General features: G+C 52.1%; 1 protein-coding gene across 2 annotated transcripts; it reads left to right on the top strand.

Moving 5' to 3' along the window:
• The first annotated feature begins 1,403 nt into the window (after positions 1–1,403).
• PYY (peptide YY) lies at positions 1,404–24,145 on the top strand. Of its 2 annotated transcripts, none has more exons than XM_042966902.1 (7): positions 1,404–1,536; positions 18,064–18,167; positions 22,067–22,073; positions 22,899–23,027; positions 23,371–23,558; positions 23,679–23,759; positions 23,933–24,145. In XM_042966902.1, exons 2-7 carry the CDS (start codon positions 18,118–18,120, stop codon positions 23,955–23,957), a joined length of 480 nt encoding a protein of 159 aa, XP_042822836.1. In that variant the 5' UTR covers positions 1,404–1,536; positions 18,064–18,117; the 3' UTR covers positions 23,958–24,145. The 2 variants fall into 2 exon arrangements, with proteins under 2 accessions (XP_042822836.1, XP_042822835.1); XM_042966901.1 differs by having other exon boundaries at positions 1,404–1,584.
• Positions 24,146–24,829: the final 684 nt, after the last annotated feature.

Here is a 24,829-nt window from a genome sequence, read left to right as displayed (position 1 = left end):
AAAGCATTAGCCTTTTCTGGGGTGCCTGGGTGGCTCAGTTGGTTAAATGTCTGAGTCCTGATTCTGCCTCAGGTCATGATCTCACGGTCGTGGGATCGAGCCCTGAGTCGGGCTCCGCACAGAGCGTGGAGCCTGCTTGGGATTCTCTCTCCCTCCCTCTCTCTCTCTCTCTGCCCCTCCCTTGCTCATGCTCTCTCTCAAAAATAAACAGGGGCGCCTGGGTGGCTCAGTTGGTTAAGTGTCCGACTTCAGCTCAGGTCACGATCTCGCGATCTCGCAGTCCATGAGTTCGAGCCCTGCGTCAGGCTCTGGGCTGATGGCTCGGAGCCTGGAGCCTGCTTCCGATTCTGTGTCTCCCTCTCTCTCTGCTCCTCCCCCTTTCATGCTCTGTCTCTCTCTCTGTCTCAAAAATAAATAAACGTTAAAAAAAAATTAAAAATAAATAAATAAATAAATAAATAAACTTAAAAAAAGATATCAACCCCTTCTCATATCTGCCATATGGTTTTGTTTTTTTTGTTTTTTTTGTTTTGTTTTTTTAGTCTGTTGGCTCTTTCATTTAAAAACGACTGGATGGAACTGGAGAGTGTTATGCTAAGTGAAATAAGTCATACAGAGAAAGAGGGATACCAAATGTTTTCATTCTTATGTAGATCCTGAGAAACTTACCAGAAGACCATGGCGGAGGGGGAAAAAAAAAAAAAAAGAGGTTAGAGAGGGAGGGAGCCAAAACATAAGAGACTCTTAAAAACTGAGAACAAACTGAGGGTTGATGGGGGGTGGGAGGGAGGGGGGGGTGGGTGATGGGTATCGAGGAGGGCACCTGTTGGGAAGAGCACTGGGTGTTGTATGGAAACCAATTTGACAATAAGTTTCATATTTAAAAATCAATAGAAATAAAAACGGCTGGTTGGGAAATGCACATCGAAACGATAGCAAGGCGCCACCTCACACACGTTAGGATGGCTACTGACAAAAACACCGGAAAATAACAAGTGTCGGTGAGGATGGGAAGAAATTGGAATCCCTGTGCGCTGTTGGCGGGAATGTGAAGCGGTGTAGCTGCTATGGAAACAGGCTGGCGTTTCCTCCAAAAATTAAGGTGGTAAATTTTGCATTATGTGTATTTTTCTGGTGTCTGTTATGTGTCTTTTGCTACATAAAAAAAAAAAAAAAAAAAAAAACCTAGGGAAGGAGAAAATATAACAGATATTCAGTAAAAAAACTTAATTCTACTCTGTAAAGTCTGTGTGCTGGGCATGGAGATTATAAAATCAATAAGATGTCCAGGTGCCCACGGACCACGAGGCTCAAAATAGAAACCAACACTCACAACACAGTTTCATCTGTGCTTTGATAGAGCAGCCCGGGGGGGGGGGGGGGGGGGGGGGGGCGGGGAACATTCAGGGGCAACAGCCAATCCACACTGGGTAAGGTGAAGGGTGGGGGCGAGGTGAGGGAAAGTTCCCTGCCGGCTGGATCTAGGACCGGTGAGAAGTGAGCTTGGCAAAGAGAAGCGGTTCGTGCGTAATTTCAGTTACGTGTTTATGACACACACATGCGTTTAACGCTTCTGTGGGCAAGGTCGGTGACCTTTCTCTGTGATTTCGTCCCGTGCTTTCTTTATACTCACAAAGATCTCTTCCCTCGAGAGGTCTGGTTGTTCTTTCTTCCCGATTTTCTATGGTTCAGTTTACTTTTACGTGTAACTCTTGAGCCTGCCTGGAAATTACTTCAGTAATGGGCAGGGGGTGGGGGGATGGGGGACCCCAGTGGGAGGGTAGAGAGACAGAAAGGGGATGTTGAGTGGCTGCAGGGAATACTGTCTTCATTCTGCTGTCCTCTTTCCTGACATGGTGGCTCAGGCTCCCACGGTGAGGACCGTCTCTCTTCCCTCTGGTTGTTTGAGGTGATAGGTAGGGTGGGTATGTAGCCGAAGCCCTGGGTGATTGGAGGTGATAATCCACAGGTTGGCCCTGAAGTACAAAGGATGTAGGGAAGACGGCTGGAGGACTTCTGATGTAGGGATTGAACAGGATGGGCTGGAAGTGAATGTGGCATCTCTCTCTCTGCCCATCCCTGCTACTCAAGCTATCACTCCATCTCAGCTCCCACTTTTCCCCCCTCCCTATAAATACAGTTGACCCCTGGGACATGTGGGTGGCTCAGTTGCTTCCGGGTCTGACTCTTGGTTTCAGCTCAGGTCACGATCTCATGGTTTGTGAGTTGGAGCCCCGAGTAGGGATCTGCGCTGACAACGTGAAGCCTGCTGGGGATTCTCTCCCTCCCTCTCTCTCTCTGCTCATCCCCCACTTGCACTCTCTGTCTCTCTCAAAATAAACTTAAAAAAATGTTTTAAAAAGTCACTTAAAAAAAATACAGTTGACTCTGGAACGACGCGGGTGTTAGGGATGTCAACCCCCTGCACAGTCAAAAATCTATGTATGATTTTTGACTCCCCCAAAACTTTACTAATAGCCCACTGTTGACCGGAAGCCTTATGGATAACATAAACAGTCGATTACACATATTTTGTGTGTTATAATTACACTATATCGTGTTCTTACAATAAAGTAAGCTGGAGAAAAGAAAATGTTATTGGGACGCCAGAGTGGCTCAGTTGGTTAAACGTCTGAGACCTGATTCTGCCTCAGGTTATGATCTCACTGTTCATGGGATCGAGCCCCTCAAGAGGCTCTGCACGGACAGCGCAGAGCCTGCTTGGGATTCTCCCTCTCCTCTCTCTGCCCTTCCCTCACTCATTCTCTTTCTCCCTCTCTCTCTCTCTTTCAAAATAAAGCAACTTTAAAAAATGAAAAAAAAATATTAAAAAAAGAAAACCATAAAGATGTAAATACATAAAGAAGAAAAATTATTAAAAAAAGAAAATCATAAAGAAGAAATGTAAAATACATTTACGATGCTGTACTGTATTTATTGAAAAGGCCCGCAAGTAAGTGGATCGTATAGTTCAAACCCATGTCGTTCAAGAGTCAAGAGTAGTTTTATTTATCTGCTTGTTCCCTTGTTTTGGGCTTTGTTCTGGCTGGACCATAAGTTCCTAGAAGGCACGCATCTTGTCTGCCTTGTTCCCTGTCGTGTTCCCGGTGCCTGGGGCAGGGACTGGCACAGAATAGGTGCTCCTGGAATGTGGGGTGAATGAATAAGAGGAAAGAATGATCTCTCTGTGCTGCCCCCCGCGGGTGTGGGTGTGCAGAAAACCAGGAGGAGCTGCCATTCTGAGCTGTCTGCTCCAATGCCTCTGGGCAGATTGCTGGATGAGGGACTAAGGATCTGGACCCCCCCCCCCCGCCCCCAGTCTGGGGCAGACCCCTTGTGGTCTGGTTTTAGGGCCTGCATTCCATGGGGGGGGGGCAGGGAGGCTGAAGGCCGGAAGGAGCCTCCCACCCCCAGATGCCCTCTGTAGCTGAAGCTGGGACTAGGTCGGAGATGGGGCAGAGGCTGAGCCGCTGTCTGGGTCCAAAGGGACAGGGCTGGGGGAGGCAGGGCTGAATCACGGAGGCGGCTGTTCCTGATGAAGTTTCCTGTCTCAGGGGCTCAGAGACATTCATTACAGCCAGGAGGAGAAGTAATTAAGCCACAGAGCAGCAGGGGTTGCAGGGAGGGAGGCCTGATTTCCTGGGGTGGCTCCTGGTGTAATTAATAAGGGTGGAGGCGGGGAGAGCTCTGCACGGTCTGGGCATATTGGTAATAGAGACGTGGCTTCAGAACCACAGTCACCTACATCTGTGCTGACCCCCACAGGCGTGGACACAGAGGCTCGAGGAATGGGCGGGCGTCTGGCTCCACGAGGACGGCCTGAGACAGAGGAAAGAGCTTGGGCCTGGGGCCACACTGGCCTGAGCTTCCGCCCTGGTATCCGTTTACCTGCTGTGGGACCTGGGGCAAGTTGCTTAACCTCTCTGAGCTTCAGTTTCCTTATCAGTAACAGGGAGCTGACAACGCAGACCTTGTGGGACGGCTTAGCAGTGTGCCTAGCTTGCAGCAGACACGCGGAGCTGGGATTCGAAAGCCAGTTTGTGGTGGCTGGGCACGACAGTGCATCCACCTGCGAGCGGGGCACCGGATGGAGGGGCAGGGGCGCGCAGGCTCCCTTGACAGTGGCACACGGTTCCGGGTGCTGGGGCAGGCGTAACAGCCGTGGGTCGGGTTCATGGCCACCTCCTCTGTGTTTCTGCTCCATTTTCTGTGCTCCTTACAATGACCTTGCAAGGGTATTATTCTTATTCCCATTTACAGGTGAGAAAACTGAGGCTCAGAGAGGCAAAATCAGTGGGCTATAGAATTGAGATTCCACTTTAGGCCCGTCTGGGGCCACAGTCCTCAAATGACTCTTCCCTTTGGACTGCAAGAAACCCGGGGAGAACCACGGGAGCAATGGGGGCACCTAGCCTCCTCCTCAGACACCCCAAATGCCATCCCTCTGGGACAGACACTTGGGCATATGTCTTCAGGAGAAAAAGACCTGGGCGCTCACCTCCCTTTATGGGCCAAGGGCCCACCGCGTTGCCCAATCCTGGTCAATCTTGAGTCTCTGCTCCTCCCAGGCACTGAGCCTGGCGCAGGCACTTTCCTTGCTGAGACCACAGCCCTTCTGGGCTCTGGTCCTTCCTCCGGTCTCATTCCTGGCTAGAGGCTGCAGGGGGGAGGGGGAGGGTGCCGGGCTTTGGGACTAGGGTAGGAAGGTGTCAGTGGAAGACATTAAGTTATAGTCCTGGGGCCGACAAGATGGAGGGAGAGGGGACAGGGAGCTGGGGGACAGGACGAATTCCCGCCATGCAGAAGGCAGGCAGGAAAGAAGGGGATGGCAGCAGGTGGGGTTCGGGTGAGACACCTGTGGGCCAGGGTAGAAGTCCCTGCGGAGGGGGGGGGCGGGGAGGTGACCAGCCTGGGGCAGCTTTCAGGAAGTCTGGGGCCCTGGGAGGAGGAAGTGGGGTCTCCTCCCCCAGAGCAAACTTCAAAAGTACGGTTCCCTGGCCCGGGCTAGGGTGCCGAGAAAACAAAGAGAACAATGTTTGATGGATTATACATTTTTTGTGTTCTTATTTCTTTTGTTTTTAATTTTCTCAGTTACAACTTTTCTGATTATAAAAGTAATACCCATTGCAAACTATAAAAATTCCGTAAAAATATGAAGAAAAAATCACCTGTAGTTCCATCCCAAGAGACAACTATCCTTGACATTTTTATGTATAGAATATCTCTGAGAGATTTCCTTCCATGTATAGGCATATATATATATATATATATATATACATACATATATACACACACCCACACCCACATATATGTATATATACATATATGTATATATACACGTATATGTGTGTATATGTATATATACACATATGTGTATATATGTATATACACGCGTATATGTGTACGTGTATATGTGTATACACATATATGCGTATATATACACATATATGTGTATACACATATACGTGTACACATATACGTGTATATATACACATACGTATATATGTATATATATGTATGTGTGTGTATATATATACATATATATATGTATATATATATGAGAAAGAGAGAGAGGGGGACTTGGAGCCTTTTTGTATGTACTATTTTTTTTTATTTAAAAAAAAATTGATTTAAATAATCTCTACACACAGCATGGGGCTGGAACTCACAACCCCCAAGATCAAGAGTCGGATGCTCTTCTGACTGAGCCAGCCACGCACCCCTATACAATTTTTTAAGGTTTTTATTTTGAGAGAGAGACACAGAGAGAGAGAGTGTGTGTGTATGTGTAAGTGGGGTAGAGGGAGAGAAGGAGACAGGAAGAGAATCCCAAGCAGTCTCCATGTTCAGCTTGGAGCCGGCCAGGGGCTCGATCCCATGACCCTGGGATCATGACCTGAACCAAAAGCAAGAGTCGGATGTTCAACTGCCTGAGCCACCCAGGTGCCGCTACAATTTTTTTTTGTACTCAGCTTTCTTCACCTGTAAGCATATGTCCTAAATATTTCCATGTCGTTCAACAGTTTTCAAAACTGTGATTTTTAACGGCTCCATTAACATAGTACGTCTTTCATATGTGTCATAGTTTACCCATTGTTGGACATTTGGGAATTTTGTGTTTCCCTTTTTGTGTGTGTTTTGTTAATTACCACTGTGCTGAGTATCCTTGTACTTAACCTCTGGATATATCTACTGTTACCTTCACAGAAATGGAAACCTGGATAAAAGGTAGACACCCATTACCCTAAGCCAGCGTTCTGAAAATTCTCCTGCAGGTCTCATCTCCAGTGTTTGCAGAGGGGCTGGTCATAGCCTGGGCAGCACTGGGTATTATCATTGAAAAAAAATCTTTGCCCCCAATTTTTTAATAGGAAAAAAAGTATCTCTTTCTTTTAATATGTATTCCTTTGATTAATAGTGAAATAGGATCAATATTTTTCACATTTTTTGGTGACTTGATTATTGCCCTTGCTCACTTTTTTTGAAGTTTATTTATTTATTTTGAGAGAGAGAGAAAGCGTGCAAGCACCTGAGCAGAGGATGGGCAGAGAGAGAGAGAGAGAGAGAATCCCAAGCAGGCTCTGCACTGTCAGCCCAGAGCCCGATGCGGGTCTCCATCCCTCAGACCATCAGATCATAACCTGAACGGAAACCCAGAGTCAGACACTCAACTGACTGAGCCACCCAGGTGCCCCACCTTTGCTCGCTTTTTAAAACGGGGGTCTCGGTCATTTTGTTATTGATTTGTAGGTACTCTTCATATATTCCAGATCTTAATTAATGCTTCTTTAGTTTTATATGTTGTAAATACATTCTCTTAATTTCAAAGCCTGCCTTTTCACTTCGTTTTTTTATTAGATTGAAAAGTGTTCCATATTAACGTAGTCCCACGTACACAGTTTTTAAAATATTTATTTTATTTGTTTTGTGTTTAGGAGGGCTTTTTCCTTTTTCATTATGAAAGTCATATAAGCACTTTCGTACAAGTTTGGAAGAGTAACAAACTCATGCCCAGAACCACCGCCTCATGCAACCAGACTGGATTTAATTAAGAGCAAAATCGAGATTTAACGATCTGGCCAGGTCGCCGGTCTAGACTTAGGCGATCAATTTCAGTGACCTCAGCGCCCTGACTGTGTGCCTGACATCCAGATGCCAGCTGCCTCCCCCGATGTGCCTCGTCGTCTTCCTCCGTGAACTCGGTTAACCGCGGAGGCTGGACTAACTCGCTGGTCTCTTAGGAGGAGGAGGCCAGGGTAGGCTCTGGGTTCAGACGGTGCCAGGTTCAAATCCATATGCTAAGGTTTCGAACCTAAGTAAGTTTCCACCTCTGCAAAATGGGAATAATAACAGTACCTACTTCCCTGAATTGTTGGGAAAATGAAATCAGATGCTTGTAATGCTTCTCAGGCAGCCCTGCGGCCCAGTTAAGCCTCGATCAAATTACATACCTCCTCCTACTACTGTAATTCCTGACGAGTCTCCTGCTCCCACCCATTGGGAATCCAGGTCGAGACATGGGTCCCTGGCTGTGTCGTCGCTGCCACAAGGGGAAGGTGGCTCAGGGCAGACAGGGCTGGTAGCCAAGGCCCTGGGAGAGGAGGGACGAGGGCTGATGGGTGGGAGCAGGGCAGCAGCGACGCAGGGCGCTGGGGAGGCTCCAGCCTCCCCGGGTTGGGGCCCTCCTGTGACCCCATCATCTTTCCGGATCCGCGGGCCGATCGGAGGCGGCGGGGTGCCGGGAAGTGGGGGGTGCCCTCTGCTCCCTCCGGTCCTTATCAGCGCTGGCCGGATGAGCGCGGCGGGGCGAGGGGTTCCGGCACGGGCGCGCTGATGTTGTTGCGGGAGATAATGTGTTTGCGGGAGATAAGCGCTGCGCGGCAGCTTTCCGGCTCTGTACACAGACGCCACTTAGCTGTGCAAACACCTGCCGCTCGCCTCGGGCTGGCAGCCGGCGCAGGACCCCCGGGAGGGTGGGGCGTGCGTGCGACCGTCGAGGAGGTCAGCCAGCGGCCGGCAGGGTGTGGGGTGAGGGGTGGGAAGGGTGTGGAGTGGGTGGACCGGCACGCGGGTGTCCCTCTGCAGCGTCTAGGTCCCCGAGGGCTAGAACTGGGTGCGTGCTTGCATGGGAGGGTGGGCAGTGGGTGCAGATGGGCATCTGAAGGACTCTTCCCCTGATGTATGAACACCCCCCACCCCTGGCGGAGTAACAACCCTCACACCCAGCAGTGTCGCCTCCAGCCAGGCCCCTGGGATTAATCCACCCCTCGCTATCAGGTCTCACCTTCGTCTCCTTGGGGGCCAGGCACCCAGACCCGTGGGGTCCCAAAAGCCAGTCCTGGCAGGGCTGGGCCTGTGCTACACTGATCAGCCTCCAGAGCTGGGGGCAAGTTGGGGAGGGGCCTCCCTGGGAGAGCCCCTGGAAGGTGACCACGCCCTCTCTCTGCCTCCTTCATCCAGGGCTGTAGCTCTGCCCCTAAACCCTCCTTGGCTCCCTGTTTTCCACTCCCAGCTGCTTTCAGGACCTCAGCACGATGCTGGAAGCCACACTCGGTGCCACCACCATTCTTCTCCTTCTTAGTTCACCCTGTGCCCAAGGTTGTCCGAGGGACAAACCGTCTTATCTAGGACAAAATGAGCAGCTGCCCCCAGACCAGGGAAGCCTACTGAACAGACTGGTCCTAGGTGTTGAGCCCAGACGCCCAGTTGAGCACAGAATCTAGCTTGGCCCAGCCTCAGGCATACGCCTTACTGACATCTCATTAGCTTGAAAGACTGTCCACGTGTCTCTGCCACATGCCCAAATCTGTTTTGTTCCCTTAGTACTCCTGCTTTGGCCAGAACCTTGGCTAAACCTTCTGTTTTTGCCCGACTCCTGCCTGAGAGCAAAGCCACCAAGTACTAGCATACAGGTTGTGCACTGCGCAAGAGCATCGGATCTCGGGGCACCGTTCACACTGTAGACATAGAGTAGTGTATACGAGCATGTGGTGATCTCCTTATCAAGTCCTTGATCAGGCCCAGCTGGTTAAGATTGGGTGACGTCAGGGAAGGCAAGTCACTTTACCTCTTTGTGTCCCATATCTTTGTCTATGAAATGGAGACTCATTCATGTCTTTGTCCAACACACATTTACTGAGGCTCTTCCCAGCCTGGCACTGGGCTGGACGCCACGATGGAGAGAAGTAAATCAAGGGCACTGTAGGCGAGGTGCCCACAATCCAGGCGTCAGATGGGCAAACACCTCTGCCCTTTCAATGCAGGGTGTTGAGGGCTATGCTTTTGGGGGGGGGGACCCAGCCACAGAGCAGGAGTGGGGGTGACCTCGGGGAGGGTGGGGGGGCTTTAAGTATTGATGGGAGCCGTGGTTGCTCTTCCCCAGAAAGATGTCCCTTCATACGAAGTTTGGGCCGGTCTGTGGTGCCTGTGGCCGGGACAGGTAGGCCTAGAACGGGCTTCAGGCCAGGGTCCTCCCGGCTGGGGACAGCAGCCCCTGCGTCTCATAAGGTGCAAGGGGGTGTCAAGGAGAGGCCCCCGGAACCCTAGTTTCCGTGCAGCTGGCCTGGGCCTCGGTCTCCCCGAGAGGCGCCAGGAGAGCGGATGGTGAGTTGTTTTCTGTTTTCCCCTGACTCTGCTGTCTCCTCCCCGCTCCCCTCATGGATGACACAGACTGAGTCACACTAATGGCTTTCCACGGAGCCCTCAGAACTAATGAAGCTGCTAACAAGTGATTGAGCAAATGAGTCGACAGCACTTTACCACTCCACCGAGGGCCACGGAGCAGGCCACGGGCTGCACAGGGGACGTGGAATGGAGTAGGGGTGAAGCCTGTCACTGGGCTGGGCGAGGGAGGTAAGGGGGAGACAGGGAGATGCCAGAGGTTCTGGGTGAGGGAGGAGAGGACAGTGTGTGGAAAGGGAATTGGTGAGAGCTCTGGAGAGGGAGGGGGAGACACAGGGGGCAGAGATGTAGAGAGAGGAGTGGAGGGGGTATTGGGTGTCAGGGGCTGGGGTGAGGGTCCCCCTCTCTGCTGGGCACTGGGGGAGGGGTGCAGAGATAGGAAGCCCAGGCCTTGGCCTTGAGACCACAGTTTGGATGGGGAGGGAGACAGGTGTATCCAATTTTTTTATGTATCAAAAGAAGCCTGTGACACGGGCTTTGTTATTGCCTTTTTGCAGCGAGGTTCAGAGAGGTCAAGCAACTTTCCCAAAGTCACCCAGCTGAGATGCAAGCGAGATTCAAACCCAGACCGGTCTGACCCCAGAATCCGTGCCTTTTCCACCACCCTTGGTGTGCAAGTGTGTGGAGGGGAAGACATGATCAGAAACCACTAAGAACAGATTACTCTGGGTTGATCTGATTTGCCTCATTAATGGAATTACTTGGACGGAGGTGGGGGAGGTGCTATAGACTCCTTGTGTCTGGACTTCAGCAAGGCGCTTGGCCAAAATCTCTCCTGACATCCCGTGGACACGAGGGTGATGTATGGGTGAAATGGCCCAATGGCTGAAAGACTTGCTAATTAGATGTGGGGCCGGTTCTAAAGACAGTTGATGGCACAGCAGAGGCTGTCGGTGGGAGAGAGTGACTTTGAACCATGGGACTCTGTCCTTGGTCCTGTTCTCCCTCACAGTTGTTGTTTTTTTGGTTTTTTTCCTTTTCCCCTCCCTTGTATTTATTTTTCACTATCCAGGCAATATATGTCTATTGTAGAAAATTACAAACTATGGATAAGCAAAAAGAAAGAAAAAGCATCCTGGATCTCACTAAGAACATTCCCTGAACAGTCTTTTCAACTTGCCGTAACTTTGAAATTTTTTTGTTTTATTTTTGTTTTTTGTTCTTTAAAAAAAAAATTTTTTTTTAATGTTTATTTATCCCCGAGACAATGTGAGAGACAGAGTGCAAGCAGGGGAGGGGCAGACGGAGGGAGACATAGAATTCGAAGCGGGCTCCAGGCTCCGAGGTGTCAGCCCAGGGCCCGACCCGGGGCCCGAACTCACAAACCGTGAGATCATGACCTGAGCTGAAGTCGGACGCCCAACCCGACTGAGCCACTCAAGCGCCCCACTTTGAAGTTTTTTGGTAATGAAATGTTGAGGATAAAAAAAAAAAATCCTAATAAGGGGCCCCCAGCTGGCTCAGTCGGACGAACATGTGACTTTGGATCTCGGGGTTGTGCATTCAAGCCCCACATTGGGTGCAGAGCTTTCTGAAAAATAAAATCTTAAAAAAAAAAAAATCCCTCCACAAAACATAACTCTCTGTTCACATTTAGGGTGTATCCTGCCAATCTCTTTATTGCAAATAATAGCCATAAAGCGTAGCATTTTATCGGGCATTTACAACGAGCTGGCAACGGTGCCGAACATCTTACAGACACCATATTAAATCATCATAACACTTTATGGCTAGTTTTACGATCTACTTTTCACAGATGACAAAGCCGAGGCTCAGAGATGAGGCAGCTTGGCCACGGACGCTAGGAGCGGAAGGAGCACAGTCTGAACCAGGATTTGCCTGGCTCTGGAGCTGAACTCTGAGCTTCTAGAAGACCCCACACTCTCTAAATGCACCTGGACCCTCTCCCCACAGTCTGTGCCTTCTCACTTCACCTCCTCCTGGGAGCTGTTTGCACCTGATGATCATAAATCTTCATGCCGCTTGTTTTCTGCTTGCACAAAATCATCTGGGGACACCACCTAGGGGGTGACCTCACGAAGGCACAGACCCCAGTGAAGCGGGATAATCTCCTGGTCTTTAAGTCGCCCCCAGCCGGCATTTCTCCTGTGTTCCTTATACGGGCAGGTGCCTCGGCTTCGAAAAGACAGGAATTTATTTGAATGCTTTTTGAAAGCTTACTATTTACCACGCACTGTGTTGAGCTCTTTAGAGATAGTAACTTTAAGAAAGTGGTTAAAAAATTAACGTACGGTAAAATTGACTTAAAAAATTTTTTTAAACATTTATTTATTTTTGAGAGACAGCTAGAGACAGAGCATGAGCGGGGAAGGGGCAGAGAGAGAGGGAGGCACAGAATCCGAAGCAGGCTCCAGGCTCCGAGCTGTCAGCACAGAGCCTGATGCGGGGCTTGAACTCATGAACCAGGAGATCATGACCTGAGCCGAGATTGAGTTGGACGCTTAACCGACTGAGCCACCCAGGCACCCCTTAAAAATTTTTTTTGATGTTTATTTATTTTTGGGAGAGAGAGAGAAAGTGAGCAGGGGAGGGCAGAGAGAGAGACAGAGACAGAGACAGAGACAGAGACAGAGACAGAGACAGAGAATCCGAAGCAGGCTCCAGGCTCCAAGCTGTCAGCACAGAGCCTGACGCAGGGCTCGAACTCATGAACCATGAAATTATGACCTGACCCGAAATCGGAGGCTTAACTGATTGATCCACCCAGGAGCCCCTGATCTGTTCTTTATCACCATAGTTTTGAGAATGTCCTATAACTGGAATTACACGGTATGTGACCTTTTGAGACAGCCTGTGCACTCAGCCTAATGCCATTGGCATTAATCGAATTTATCCTGCATCTCAAGAATTCATTCCTCTTAATTGCTAAGTAGTAAATATCCCAATATACGAATGTAACGTGACTTGTTCATTCAGTCACCCGTTGAAGGACATCCGGATTGTTTCCAGCTTAGGGCAATTATGAATAGAGCTGCTGTAAACATTCGTGTACAGGTTTCTGTGTGGACACGTGTATTCTCTAGGATAAATGCCTTGCAGTGGGATTTCTGGGTCATACAGGGTCTAAACGTTCTAAAGTTTAACTTTAGGAGAAAATGCCCATGTCTGTAGACATCTGTCTGAAGAGTTTCCTTCAGCAACTCTTTGAGCGTAGATATGCCGGCCGCAAATTCTCTTAGCTCTTTTTTTCACTGAAAATTTCTTTTTTATAAAGATTTTATTTTATTTTATAATTAAAATTTTTTTAACGTTTATTCTTGAGAGAGAGAGAGAGAGAGACAGAGTGCAAGCGGGGGGTGGGGGGGCAGAGAGAGAGGGAGACACAGAATCCGAAGCAGGCTCCAGGCTCCGAGCTGTCAGCACAGAGCCCGACGTGGGGCTTGAACCCACGGACTGCGAGATCTTGACCTGAGCCGAAGTCGGAAGCTCAACCGACTGAGCCACCCAGGTGCCCCTTAAAGATTTTATTTTTAAGTAACCTCCGCACCCAACGTGGGGCTCGAACTCACAACCCCAAGATCAAGAGTTGCAGGTTCTGCTACGGAGCCAGCCAGGCGCCCCTCGCTGAGGTTTTCCTAACCTCACTTTCATTATGGAAGATATTTTCACTGGATATGGAATTCTGGGTTGACAGCTTCTCTCAGCACTGGAAGAATGTTATTCCACTTCCTTCTGGTCTCACAGTTTCTGGTGAAACATATGAGGTCGTTTGCATAGTTGTTTCCTGATGAACAACTTTTTTTCCTTGGCTGCTTCCAAGAGTTTTTTGGCTTTGGCTGTCAGGGGTATGAGTATGCTCTTAATTTGTCCTGTTTGGGTTTGCTGAGGTTCTTGGATCTGTAAATGTAGGTCTTTTGCCAAATCTGGGAAGTGAAGTTTTCAGCCATTATCTCTTCAAACTTTTTTTTTTTTTTTTTTTTAAGTAGCACAATTTCTCCCTCAATTTCTCCCTGCCTTCTAGAAGAACCGTAGGTTTACTGCTCAGGGCCCGACCCATGGAGTACAGCTGAGGGGGTGAGCTCAGCTCGTGAACAACTTGGCCAGGTTGCTCGGCCCTGTGTGTGATTTCTTTCGTGCTTCTCACTTCCCAGGACTTCCCTTCTTCGTTCTCTGGGGAGAAAATGGGGTGGGGGGGGGCTTGAGTCACCCTCTCTGCTGCACACTTCCTGGGACTGTGCCCGGGGTTCAGGCTCACCCCTAGCCCCTTGGGACCGTAGCTCTTTGATCAGAGGGAGAAGTTTTCCTCCCTCAGAGGTTAAGGTGTCAGGGGGCTCACTGTCACCACTGCCACTGCCATGGAACTGTCGCGAGGGGTGGGGGTGGGGGCTGGGGCAGGAGAGAGGCAGAAGAGAAAACCAGGGGCTGCACTACTCTGAGTGTTAGACCCCCCCTTTCGCCCCTCGAGGCAGAACCAGAGCGTTTCTGCGGGCGATCTCTCTCGTCACCGCAGTGCACGTTCTGGATTCCCGGCTGTCTCGTGTCCAGGCTTCCTCAGTTTGGCTTAACTGACTGAGCCACCCAGGCGTCCCCGGGAAATTCAAGATTAAGACACTGGTAGGTGCAGGGTCTGATGAGAACCCCCTCCTGGTTCATGAAGACTGTTCTTGTTATGTTACTCATGTGGCGGAAGGGCTGAGGGACCTCTCTGGTGTCTCCTTCATGAGTCCTCATAACCTAATCCCCCACAAAAGGCCCCACCTCCTAAGAGCATCACCTTGGGGGTTAGGACTTCAACATACGAATATTTGCTTCTCTTTTTTAAAAAATGTCATTTATTTATTTTTAAGTTTCTTTATTTCTGAGAACGAGAGAGAGAGATACAGCATGCGAGCAGGGGAGGGGCGGAGAGAAAGGGAGACACCGAATCCGAAGCAGGCTCCAGGCTCCGAGCTGTCAGCACAGAGCCCGCCGTGGTGCTTGAACTCTCGGGCCGCGAGATCATGACCTCGCCCAGGCGCCTGTCCCCATAGGAATCTTGAGTCACAGACATTCAGCCCGTTGCAAGTAGGCAGACGATAAACATGATAAATAAGCTATTCTATAGTGTGATAGAAAGTGGTAAGTGCTGTGGAAAACAATCGGGCAGGTGAGGAGGATGGGGGGCTGCGGGGAGGGTTGGGTGTATATTTATTGGCACAGAAGGAGGTCTGCGACGTATTGTTGAACGACAAACGTAGGCCAAAACCCAGTATATCCGGCATGTCGCCCTTTATACCGACGGATAAAATGTGTTCTACAAGCATTAAGGGGGGGGGGGGCGTCCCCTCAGCTGTGATTTCAACTGGCTTCTTCGTATTCCAGGGGAATATCACAGAATAAAGTTAAACCCTTTATGAAGAAGTCCTCTGTGGCTCCCCCACCCCCCACCCCCAACCCAGTTCCGAGACCTGCTGCTCATTCTTCGATTCGCATGGCTCTGTCTCCAGACTTCCGAAGAGTCATTCAAGCCATTTGTGGTTTCCGGGGCCGCTGCCTGAAGCGATGGGGATCCCTGGAGATTTGGGGGTTAAGTCAGGGGCCAGCTACCGATTTGACCTCTCTGAGCTTCGACTCCATCTTCCCCCCGAATGGGGCTAATTATGTCTGCAGTGGAGACTGAGCTCATGTATGGCAGCACTTGAGAAATGTTGATTCATTATTTATTTATTTGTTTTCAATGTTTATTTATTTATTTGAGAGACAGAGAGAGAGCAGGTTGGGGGCGGGCAGAGAGAGAGAGAGAGAGAGAGAGAGAGAATCCGAAGCAGGCTCCAGGCTCCAAGCTGTCAGCTCAGAGCCCGATGCAGGGCTCGAACCCGTGAACCACGGGATCATGACCTGCGCCGAAGTCGGACGCTTAACCGACTGAGCCCCCCAGGGGCCCCTGAATCATTATTTTTGCTCTCTAGGTGACAAGGAGTTTTAGATGACTGGGAGACAACCAAATGGATACGTCTGGGACAGAGGGTCATATGGGTCAGGCACTCAGCACAGGAGCAGGTGACAAAGATTTGGGGATTCTTAGCACAGGGGGCTGTGGCATAATAAGAAATATATATTTGGTCTTCGTCCCGAGCTCCTGAGACAGAGCTCCTAAGTCTCTTGGCATTTCCCGGGTGAAAGGAGTATCTTTTGTTTTAATGAGGTGCCTCTCGGTGAGTGGGCCTCTAGATAGCTTCGGGTGGGGGCCGGTCGACAGAGACACCAAGCCTTGCCGGGAAACCTGGAACTTCCGGCCCCACCCCCATCCCCGAAGAGGGCAGTGGCTCCTGCACTCAGGACCCTTTCACACCTTCCCCTACGTCCCTCTTTGTCTGGCTGCTCATTTGTATCCCTTAGAACATCCTTTATAATAAACCAGGAAATGTCAATCAAGTGGGTTCCTGAGTTCTTTGAGATGTTCTAGCAAATTGTCAAACCTGAGGAGGGGGCCGTGGGGGTCCCAGATTTATAATCAGAAGTCCAGGAGGCTCGGGGCACCTGAGTGGCTCAGTCAGTGAAGCGTCCGACTTCGGCTCCGGTCATGATCTCACGGTTCGTGAGTTCGAGCCCCGAGTCGGGCTCTGGGCTGACCGCTCAGACTGGAGCCTGCTTCAGATTCTGTGTCTCCCTCCGTCTGCCCCTCCGCTGCTTGCACTCTTGTCGCTCGCATTGTCTCAGAAATAAATAAACATTACCAAAAAAAAAAAAAAAATGCAGTCCAGGAGGCTCAGGACTTTTGGTGGCGTCTGAAGTAGGGGGCAGTTCTGTGAGACTGGACCCGTCAGCTGTGGGAGCCCTGCCAACCTGACGTAGTTCGCATCAGAATTGAGTCAACTTGTCCAGCACCCACCTGGTGTCAGGAGAATCAGAGCATTGGCTGTGGAGGTTGGAGAACACCACAGAGGGGGGTTAAAACCGGGGGGTGAGGGGGAAAGATGATATCCTCATGGTGAGGACCTCATATCCTGGCCTCCTTCCTGGTGAAGAATGACCACGTGACCAAATTCTGGCCACTGGCGTAGGAGCCGAAGTAACATGTGCAGCTTCCTCGCTTAATTAATTATGAGAGAGAGAGAGAGAGCAAGGGGTAGAAGGGCAGAGGGAGAGAGAGAATCCCAAGAAGGTTCCATGCTGTCTGTGTGGAACCCCATGCTAGGCTCGATCCCATGACCCTGGGATCATGACCTGAGCTGAATTCAAGAGTCGGCCCCTCAACCAACTGAGCCACCCAGGTGCCCCCACCATTGTCTTTTTAAAAGGAAAATCCTCGCTCTCTACTTCCTCTTCTCATTCCCATGAGCTGGAGTGTGGATGGTGGGGGGGGGATGCGGGGAATGAGCATTCTCCCAGCATACAGATGAATGCAACAATCTTGGGGTAACAAGACAAACGGTGCCTGGGCTCCTTGTGGGTCAGAGCCAGGACCAGAGCCCTACCTCTGGACCATCCACCAGCTCAGACCCTTTTATGAGAGGGAAATAAACCTCCATGGTATTTAAGCTCCCATTATTTCGTCTCTGTTAAGACAGCTGCACCAATATTTTAACTTAATATTCCCACTCGTTCACTGATGCAACAGCCATTTCCTGGGTGGCACCACGTGAGACATCCAGAGTCACAGATACAAAGTCTCAAACGGCCTGGGTTAGAATTGCTTCTTCCCCGAATCACGAATCACGTCACTTTCAGGACCCGAGTTTCTGTACCAGCAGCACGGGCCTCCTGTGACTGTAGGTCCCCGAGACGTTCCGGACTCAGGCCGGGGGCTCATCCCCAGGAACAGGAGCATTTATGCGGTGGGAGGGGGGGGGTGTGCACAGGCCTTCTGGGCAGGGGCCGGAGCCTAATTCAACATTTCAGCAATTCTCCCTTCAGCCTTTTCAAAGCCCCCAACTTAGTTTTCAAGGAAGTGACTCTTTCAAGTGAGCATCACATTTCATTAGTTTGTGTAATATTTAATTGAATCACACGGTAATAGGATTATGTGATTATAGGATTACAGTGACGAGGATACCTGGCTGAAAGAGGCTCGAGATCCAGCTGAGTCTCGGTAAACAAACAACTCAACCCCGGGGTGGGGCAACTGAAGTACCTGCTTTTTGAGACCACGGGGTCGGCAAACTGTGGTCCTGCGGGTCTGTGTCGGTTACGTCCTGAGTACAAATGGTCTCACGATGGATGCTTTTACATTTTAGACGGTTGAAAAAAACAGTCGAAGAATAGTTCATGACGTGAAAAGGACGTGAAATTCAATCTTTAATATCCACAAATAAAGTGTCATTGGAGCACAGCCACGCCCGCTCGTTTCTTTTGCATAGTTTTATGGCTGCTTTTGTGCTACGGTAGCCAAGTTGAACCGCTGAACAGAGACTAAAATATTTACTGTTTGATCCTTTACAGAGAGACTTTGCTGATACCTGTTCCAGAGAGAAGCCTGGATCTTGGGAATCCACCATGCCACAGGCATCTGTCGCTGCGTTTTATAGAAGGACCAACAAGTCTGGGTAAGGGAAGGTCTCCTAGGAGCACTCCTGTCGTAAGAAGTGAAAATCCTTTCTTTCCTGCCATTACTACCTCCCCAACCCACCCCCTAAATATAACCAGAATCCAAGGTGTGACAGCTTCACGCCTTGACTCTGGCCAAGAGCCAGAGTGTTTTTAGGCAACAGGACATTTACACTCGTGACAAAATGAACAAGCTTGCATTTCGATAAGCACCATCATGGTAGTCAATATTTTCCTGGGCTACGGCTAGTAATCAAGGTGACACGGAGAGTTTCACATGGACTAATAAATGAGGAGCCTTAAAAATCAGAGAGCAGACAGGTCCACTGCCTAGCTACTGTTGGCACCCATTGATTTTCTGCTGTCTCCTCCAGGGGACTTTCTTGGCTAGATGAAAGGTTGTCAGCACTGTCCGGACATAACAGCAGGTTATGGGGAATGTACACCTATGGGGAGTGTATGTGTGTGTGTGTGTGTGTGTGTGTGCACATCCGTGACACCATCGAGTCTTAGCTGGATTATTGCAGCAGCAGGTTCTTGACTGGCTTCCCTGTTTTCTCTCCTCCTCCCCCCTCCTCCTCCTCCTCCCCCCCCTTCTTCTTTTCCTTCTTCTCCTTCTTTAAAATGTTTTAATGTTTTGTTTTTTTTTTTTGAGAGACAGAGTGCGAGTGGGGGAGGGACAGAGAGAGAGGGAGACACAGAATCCGAAGCAGGCTCCAGGCTCTGAGCTGTCAGCACAGAGCCTGACGTGGGCTTGAACTCCCAATCCGTGAGATCATGACCTAAGCTGAAGTTATTTATTTTGAGAGAGAGAGCAAGCAGAGGAGGGACAGAGAGAGAGAGGGGAAGAGAGAATTCCAAGCAGGTTCTGCACTGTCAGCGCAGAGCCCAATGTGGGGCTCAAATTCACGAACCTCGAGATCATGACCTGAGCCCAAACCAAGACTCAGACGCTTAACCAACTGAGCCACCCAGGAGCCCCAGGGCCTTCCTGCTTCTGACCTTGTCCTCCTTCAGTCTATTCTCAACACAGCAGCCAGGATGCTTCCTTCAAAACCCAAGTCAGGGGGTGCCTGGCTGGCTCAGTGGGTGGAGTGTGCGACTCTTGGTCTCAGGGTTGTGGGTCGGAGCCCCCCATTGGGTGCAGAGATTACTTAAAAGGTAAGATAAAATCTTAAAAAAAAAAAAAAAAAAAAAAGCACCTAAGTCGCACCATGTCACTCCTTGGACTGAAGCTCTCATGTCATTCTGAGCAAAAGCCAGAGTCCTCATAGCAGGCAACAAGGCCCTACATAATCCAGTCCCCTCCTGCGTCCCTGATCTCTCCTTCTAACAGCCCCACTGCTCACTGCCCTCCAGCCACATGGGCCTCCTTGCCCTCCTCAAACTGCCAAGAACACTCCTACCTCAGGGCCTTTGCACTTGCTCTTCCCCCACCTGGAACATTCTTCCCAAGGTAGAAAGAAGGTAGGCATTCCTTCAAATGCCATCTTATAGGTGAGGCCTTCCCTAACCCCCCAACATAAAGTAAGCCCTGTACACCCCAGGACTCTTTATCCCCCTTACCCTGACTTTTTCCTATAATACCTCTCATAATCAGACATGCTCCACGCTTTCTTGTTTATTTACTGATTTTGTATTTCCCGCCTCTAGAATGTAAGTTCCATTAGGGCAAGGATTTTGCCTTTTGGTTCACTGCTCTGTCCTCTCTGCTCGTCACGGTGCCTGCCACTGAGGAGGGGCTTAATAAGGGCTTGTTGAATGAGGATTGACTCTCTCTTACTGCATGGCAACTTGCTGTCCCTAGGACCTTGGGCCTGAGGTCTTGCTGAGGGTGGAAGGCAGTGGCCTAGCACTGCCCAGTACATGGTATATCACAGAGAGCCTTTGCGTGGGGGAAAGTGGGGGACAGTGGGTGCGTGGTGCGGTGGGGTACAGAATGCTAAGCCTCTGGGGATGCATGGCATGGGTCATCTTATCTTGATGAGTGACCCTTGAGCCCACTGGGTAAGGGGACTGCTCAGCTGGGGTCCAAGTTCCTGGCCTCCCTGATCCCTGGAGTGGCCTTGCTAGGTATTCTGGGAACGGGGATCAAGGCAACCCCAGTGATTCTGCCCCCGCCACCCTTTGAGGACAGGTTGGAGGCAGATGCTGGCCGCAAGTCTACAATAACCATTATTTTGTAGTTTCTCCTTTTATGAATATCAGTCCCCCCACCTCCCAGACATGTCTAATAGCAACTGAGTCATGGGTCAATGATGGTGGCGGGTGTGTGGGTGGGGGGGTAACTGAGCCTATTGATCGAGGGCTGAGACATCCTCCCCACTAATGAACAAGTTAATAAACTCTTCAATGAGGACGTGGTGATTAATGAACCAATCGGCTTGCCCTGTAATTGGGAAGTGGAATCAGAGGGCGGGGCGAGACGGAGGGAGGTTTTTGTGTGGTGTGGGAGGCTGGCTCCCGGTCCGCCCTGAGGGACCTTCTCAGGTCCCTCTCTCTTTCACTCTAAACGTAAAGAGGGAAGTGACTTCTTTAGGGGTGGTACCCTGAATCCGGGCCTTCCCCGGTGCCTTCTGGCTCCTCTGTTTCTCCTCCGCTCCCACCTATTCTCAGACTCCATATTCCTGAAGGCATGAGAAGGTTCCAGGAAGGCCACCAGTTCCCTTTGGGCATTTCACAATCCCTATCATCTCTCTCTGCCTGGGATCAGTACACTAGAAACCCCTGTCACCACCCCAGCTGGTGCCGCTGTGTCCCCAACCCCCATACTCTCAGATATCCTTGTCCCCTTTAGCCCGTAGGGTCTTGTCCAGGCTCTGACCCCTGGGTTACAGCTGCCGTAACCAGCCCCCCTGGCTGTCCTTTCCATCCCAAGGGTGAGCACCTGCCTCTTTCTTTCCATGGCCATCTGGAAGAGTGTTCTTTTATTTTTGCTGTCCGCTCCCCCAACTGGACCCAGGCTTATCCCTCTGTTTTCCTCCCTGTCCCTGTGTCCTGGGAACTCTCCAGACTGGGGCTCTACGTGGATCGTGGAGTGCCTCCTCCCTTGGTTTGGGGCTCCCCAGTGATACTGCTGCTCCCCTCCCCTCGGACTGGGGATCCCCAAGGGTATGGCTATGACTCTCCTCTGAGACTGGGGTTCCTGGAGAACAGGGCCAAGACCTGCCCTTGGGGTGAATGATTTTTCTCCTCCCTCTGAGTATAGGGTCTATGCCCCCTTCCGCCTCCACACTCAGCGTGCTGCCCTGGCCTTTCTTAGGGTGTGCGGGGGCCCATGGGGCCTGACTAGTTGATAAGGAGCCATTTCCGGAGAGTGCAGGTGACTGAACCTGTAAAAAGATGATTGAGGGAGCCTTAGACTCTCCACCTTGAGAGAGCTCTAAAAATAACACCCACGGCCATCTGTCCTAGAGGGCGGAGGGGCTGGCCCACAACCAAGATGGCCCCTCCTGCCCTCAGGGGCCGATGGGACAGAGGGAAGCACTGGGGGCTCTGGCCAGATGGGGGAGGGGAGACCTGGAAAGTGCTTTATGGAGAGACTCCCCAACAACCCCCTTTTTCCAATGGCGGCAGGTAGGTCCGATGCGGCTGGCCTCTCCAAAAGGGGAGCAGGCCCCCAAAGTAGCCTCCCCTCCCCTTCCCCCATGCCCACCTTCTGAGCCCTGTGGTTGATTATTCCAGGTAGTGAGCCTTTCCACCCCTCGGCCGAGAGGGCCCTGCCCCAGCCCTTTCCTCTTGTTTGCATCCCGGGTTCCCTCCTCTCTCAGAGCTTCAGTTTCCTCATCTGTAAAAGGGGGATAAACTCAGCTCATTGTGTCCTCGCGCTGAAATCCCGTTCTGCCCAGTGCACAGTGGGTGCCTGATAAACAGTGGGCCCTTCCTCTTTCTTTCAAAGGCCCTGGGTGAGGATCTTGGCCTCAGACCCGGGTGGAGACGGCAACGGGCTGGGGAGAGTGGCACGTGCATGGGCATCACTCAACCTGAGAAGACAGCAGAGCCTGGATGACAGCTGGATGGGGAAGGGGTGAACTGCTTTGGAGGGATCTCTGTGCCAGGCCTGCTCGGGCTGGGGGCGGGGGGTCTGTGTGTGTCAGGCTGGATGTGCAGGTGGCAGACTCAGCTGCTTCTGGAGGGGGACTGGCCTCTGCCTCCTCTCAGCTCTTCCCAACTCTTTCACGGAGAAGGGACATAGTGGGGTGTCCAGAGAGGCCTCTCCTCCAGGATCATAAAGGTCAAGAATCATGGTCAGGGCTCCTACCCCACCTCCAGTAGAAAGAGGCTTTCCCCACAGATCCTGCCACTCCTCAGCCCCTCTCCAAGGTATTGCTGAGCGAGGTTGCCTTTTCCATGGAATGGTCACAGGTCCCACTGGCTGGAGGTCAAGGGTCCGGTCTGTGTCCCTAATTCCCACCCATGGGCAGGCTAGGAAGATATAATCTCATCCCTGGCCTTAGGGGCTGCCCCAGGAGTCTAGATACAAATGCTTCACCTCCTCAGGAGGCTACACCTGCTGTTGGGGGGCTGTGGGGTGAAGATGGGGCTCAGGCTCTGTCCAGAGTCTGAGTTTGAGCCTGGCGGCTGCCCCCTCATCTCCTACAAGGTGGAGACATCAGCACTGTCTGGGTGGAAGCTCAGCGGTCTGGCAGGGGTGGAGGCAAGGAGGAGGAAGGGCCCTCCCCACGCCTCGAGCTCCCCCCCCCCTCCTCGGACTCCCCCTCCCTTCCCAGGCCGGGGATATAAGCCCCGCAGGGAAAGCGCTGAGCAGAGGAGGAGGCCACAGCCCGACCTGCAGCAGTCCAGCCCTTGGGACTCCTCTCGCCTTCCACCTGCTCATCTCCGCTTCCAGAACTGTCGCCGTGAGTGGCCCGGGACCAGGAATGGTCTGTTGCCGGGGAACCCGGGCTATTTTGTGGGGAAACTGAGGCTGGGATGGTGGAAACTGGGGCTGAGTGGCCAGCATAGCCCTTTATCTCTAGCACGGGCGGGGGTTGGGGAGGCCGGCAGGGCTTATGCCTCTCTGACAGGGAAACTGAGGCACAGATGGGGCAGTGCCGCAGAACACACGGCGAGCCAGCAGCTGAGCCTCGGTCCGTTGGCGGTCCTGCGCAGGCCGGGAAACGTGGGCCCCGACGGCAGGCCGCCTCCCACCGTCGGGTGTCGAGGCGGGGGATGGCCCACGACCCACTGCCCCCTCTCCAGATGGTGACCGTGCGCCGGCCGTGGCCCGCCGTGGCCACAGTGCTGCTGGCCCTGCTCGCCTGCCTCGGGGCGCTGGTCCACGCCTACCCCGCCAAACCCGAGGCTCCCGGCGAAGACGCGTCGCCGGAGGAGCTGAGCCGCTACTACGCGTCGCTGCGCCACTACCTCAACCTGGTCACTCGGCAGCGGTGAGCGCGTGCGCCGGCCTCGGAGCCGGGTCCCTGGGGCTCCCGCCCCCGCCTCCGCCTCCCCCTCCGCCCGGGGGCGTGCCCGCGCCTGACCCCGCCCCCTCCGACCCCCGCCCCCAGGTACGGGAAACGAGACAGCCCGGAAGTGGTCCTCTCGAAACTGCTCTTCCCCGACGGCGAGGACCGCCAGGTCAAGTCACGGTAAAAGCCCCCCTCCTCCCCCCCCCCCCCGCCCCGGCCACCCGTCTTGTCCCCTAGTGCTCGGTCTGGGATGTGCGGCCCCACGGAGCCCCCACCCTGGCCCCACCACCTGGCGTTCTCACGCCTGGATCCGAGGCCGGCTCTGGGCGATTCCTTTCCTTTCCGTCCTACAGGCCAGAAGGCGCGTACATGTGGTGACGACCCCAAGGCCTCCTGGGAGACACGCCGACTGCACCGACCTCGTTTGCATGTGTGCTCCCGACCCCGGAACCTGGGTTCCTCTCGCTGCCTACTGTGCCTGGGAGGGGGTGGGGGTGCTGGATGGGGTCTTCATCCCATTTCTCCGTGCCCCCGGCCCCTGGGCTGGAGGGCTGTGTGTGGTCTTTCCCCGGTCCCCAAATAAAGAGCAAATTTCACTGAAACGGAATGTGTGCGTATTTCCTTTCCCTTCTCCTTCGTGGAGGTGGCATCCGGGGTGGGGGGGAGGGGAGGGTGGAAGGATCGGAGAAGACTGGGCGCCCCAGACAAAAGACTTCCCAGGACAGGGCTGGGAGCTCCCCTGGGCTCTGAGCTAAGAGAAGACACTGTGGCCCAAGCAAGGGGCCTCGGTGGCACTCTCCTGTTGGGTTGGAAGTGGGGCAGGATGAAAGTTCCTGACAAGGGGCAGGGAGGAGCCGGAAGGAGAGCTGGGACAGGATGGGGGGCTGGGGTGGAAGGGAGCCGGCGAGGCAGCCTAGGAGAGTGGCTGGGAGCAGAGATGGGATCCAAGATGGGACTGTGGAGGAAGTCATGGGGCAGGGGGCGGGGTTGAGGTGGGTGTATGTGTGCTAGGGGGAGGGGTCATTTCTCACATCTCCCATTCCCTGGGCACGAGGGGCAGTGGGAGTGTGGAGGGTGCCCTTCCCTTAGCAGTGCCCTCCCCCACGTTGCTGAATTCCCACTCCATGGCTAAGTCACTAACTGTGCTTTCCTAGTGACAAGGCTATGGGGACACCCTCCAGTGCTGCCCCCCACCCCGCCCTTCTCTAGACTGGACACTGAAGGCTGAAGGCGCTTGGGACCTCTGAACT

Source organism: Panthera tigris, chromosome E1 (assembly GCF_018350195.1).
Source record: "Panthera tigris isolate Pti1 chromosome E1, P.tigris_Pti1_mat1.1, whole genome shotgun sequence".
NCBI classification, from domain to species: domain Eukaryota; kingdom Metazoa; phylum Chordata; class Mammalia; order Carnivora; family Felidae; genus Panthera; species Panthera tigris.
Note: the sequence above shows the minus strand (reverse complement) of the source record. Positions and strands in the feature narration are given on the sequence as shown.

What these genes read in the sequence shown, in the direction of transcription:
- PYY (XM_042966902.1), top strand. Translation starts at nt 18,118, where the DNA reads ATGCCACAGGCATCTGTCGCTGCGTTTTATAGAAGGACCAACAAGTCT. An exon ending in CCGCTTCCAGAACTGTCGCC is followed by an intron (nt 23,028 to 23,370) that starts GTGAGTGGCCCG and finishes CCCCCTCTCCAG; the next exon opens with ATGGTGACCGTGCGCCGGCC. An exon ending in AACCTGGTCACTCGGCAGCG is followed by an intron (nt 23,559 to 23,678) that starts GTGAGCGCGTGC and finishes CCCCGCCCCCAG; the next exon opens with GTACGGGAAACGAGACAGCC.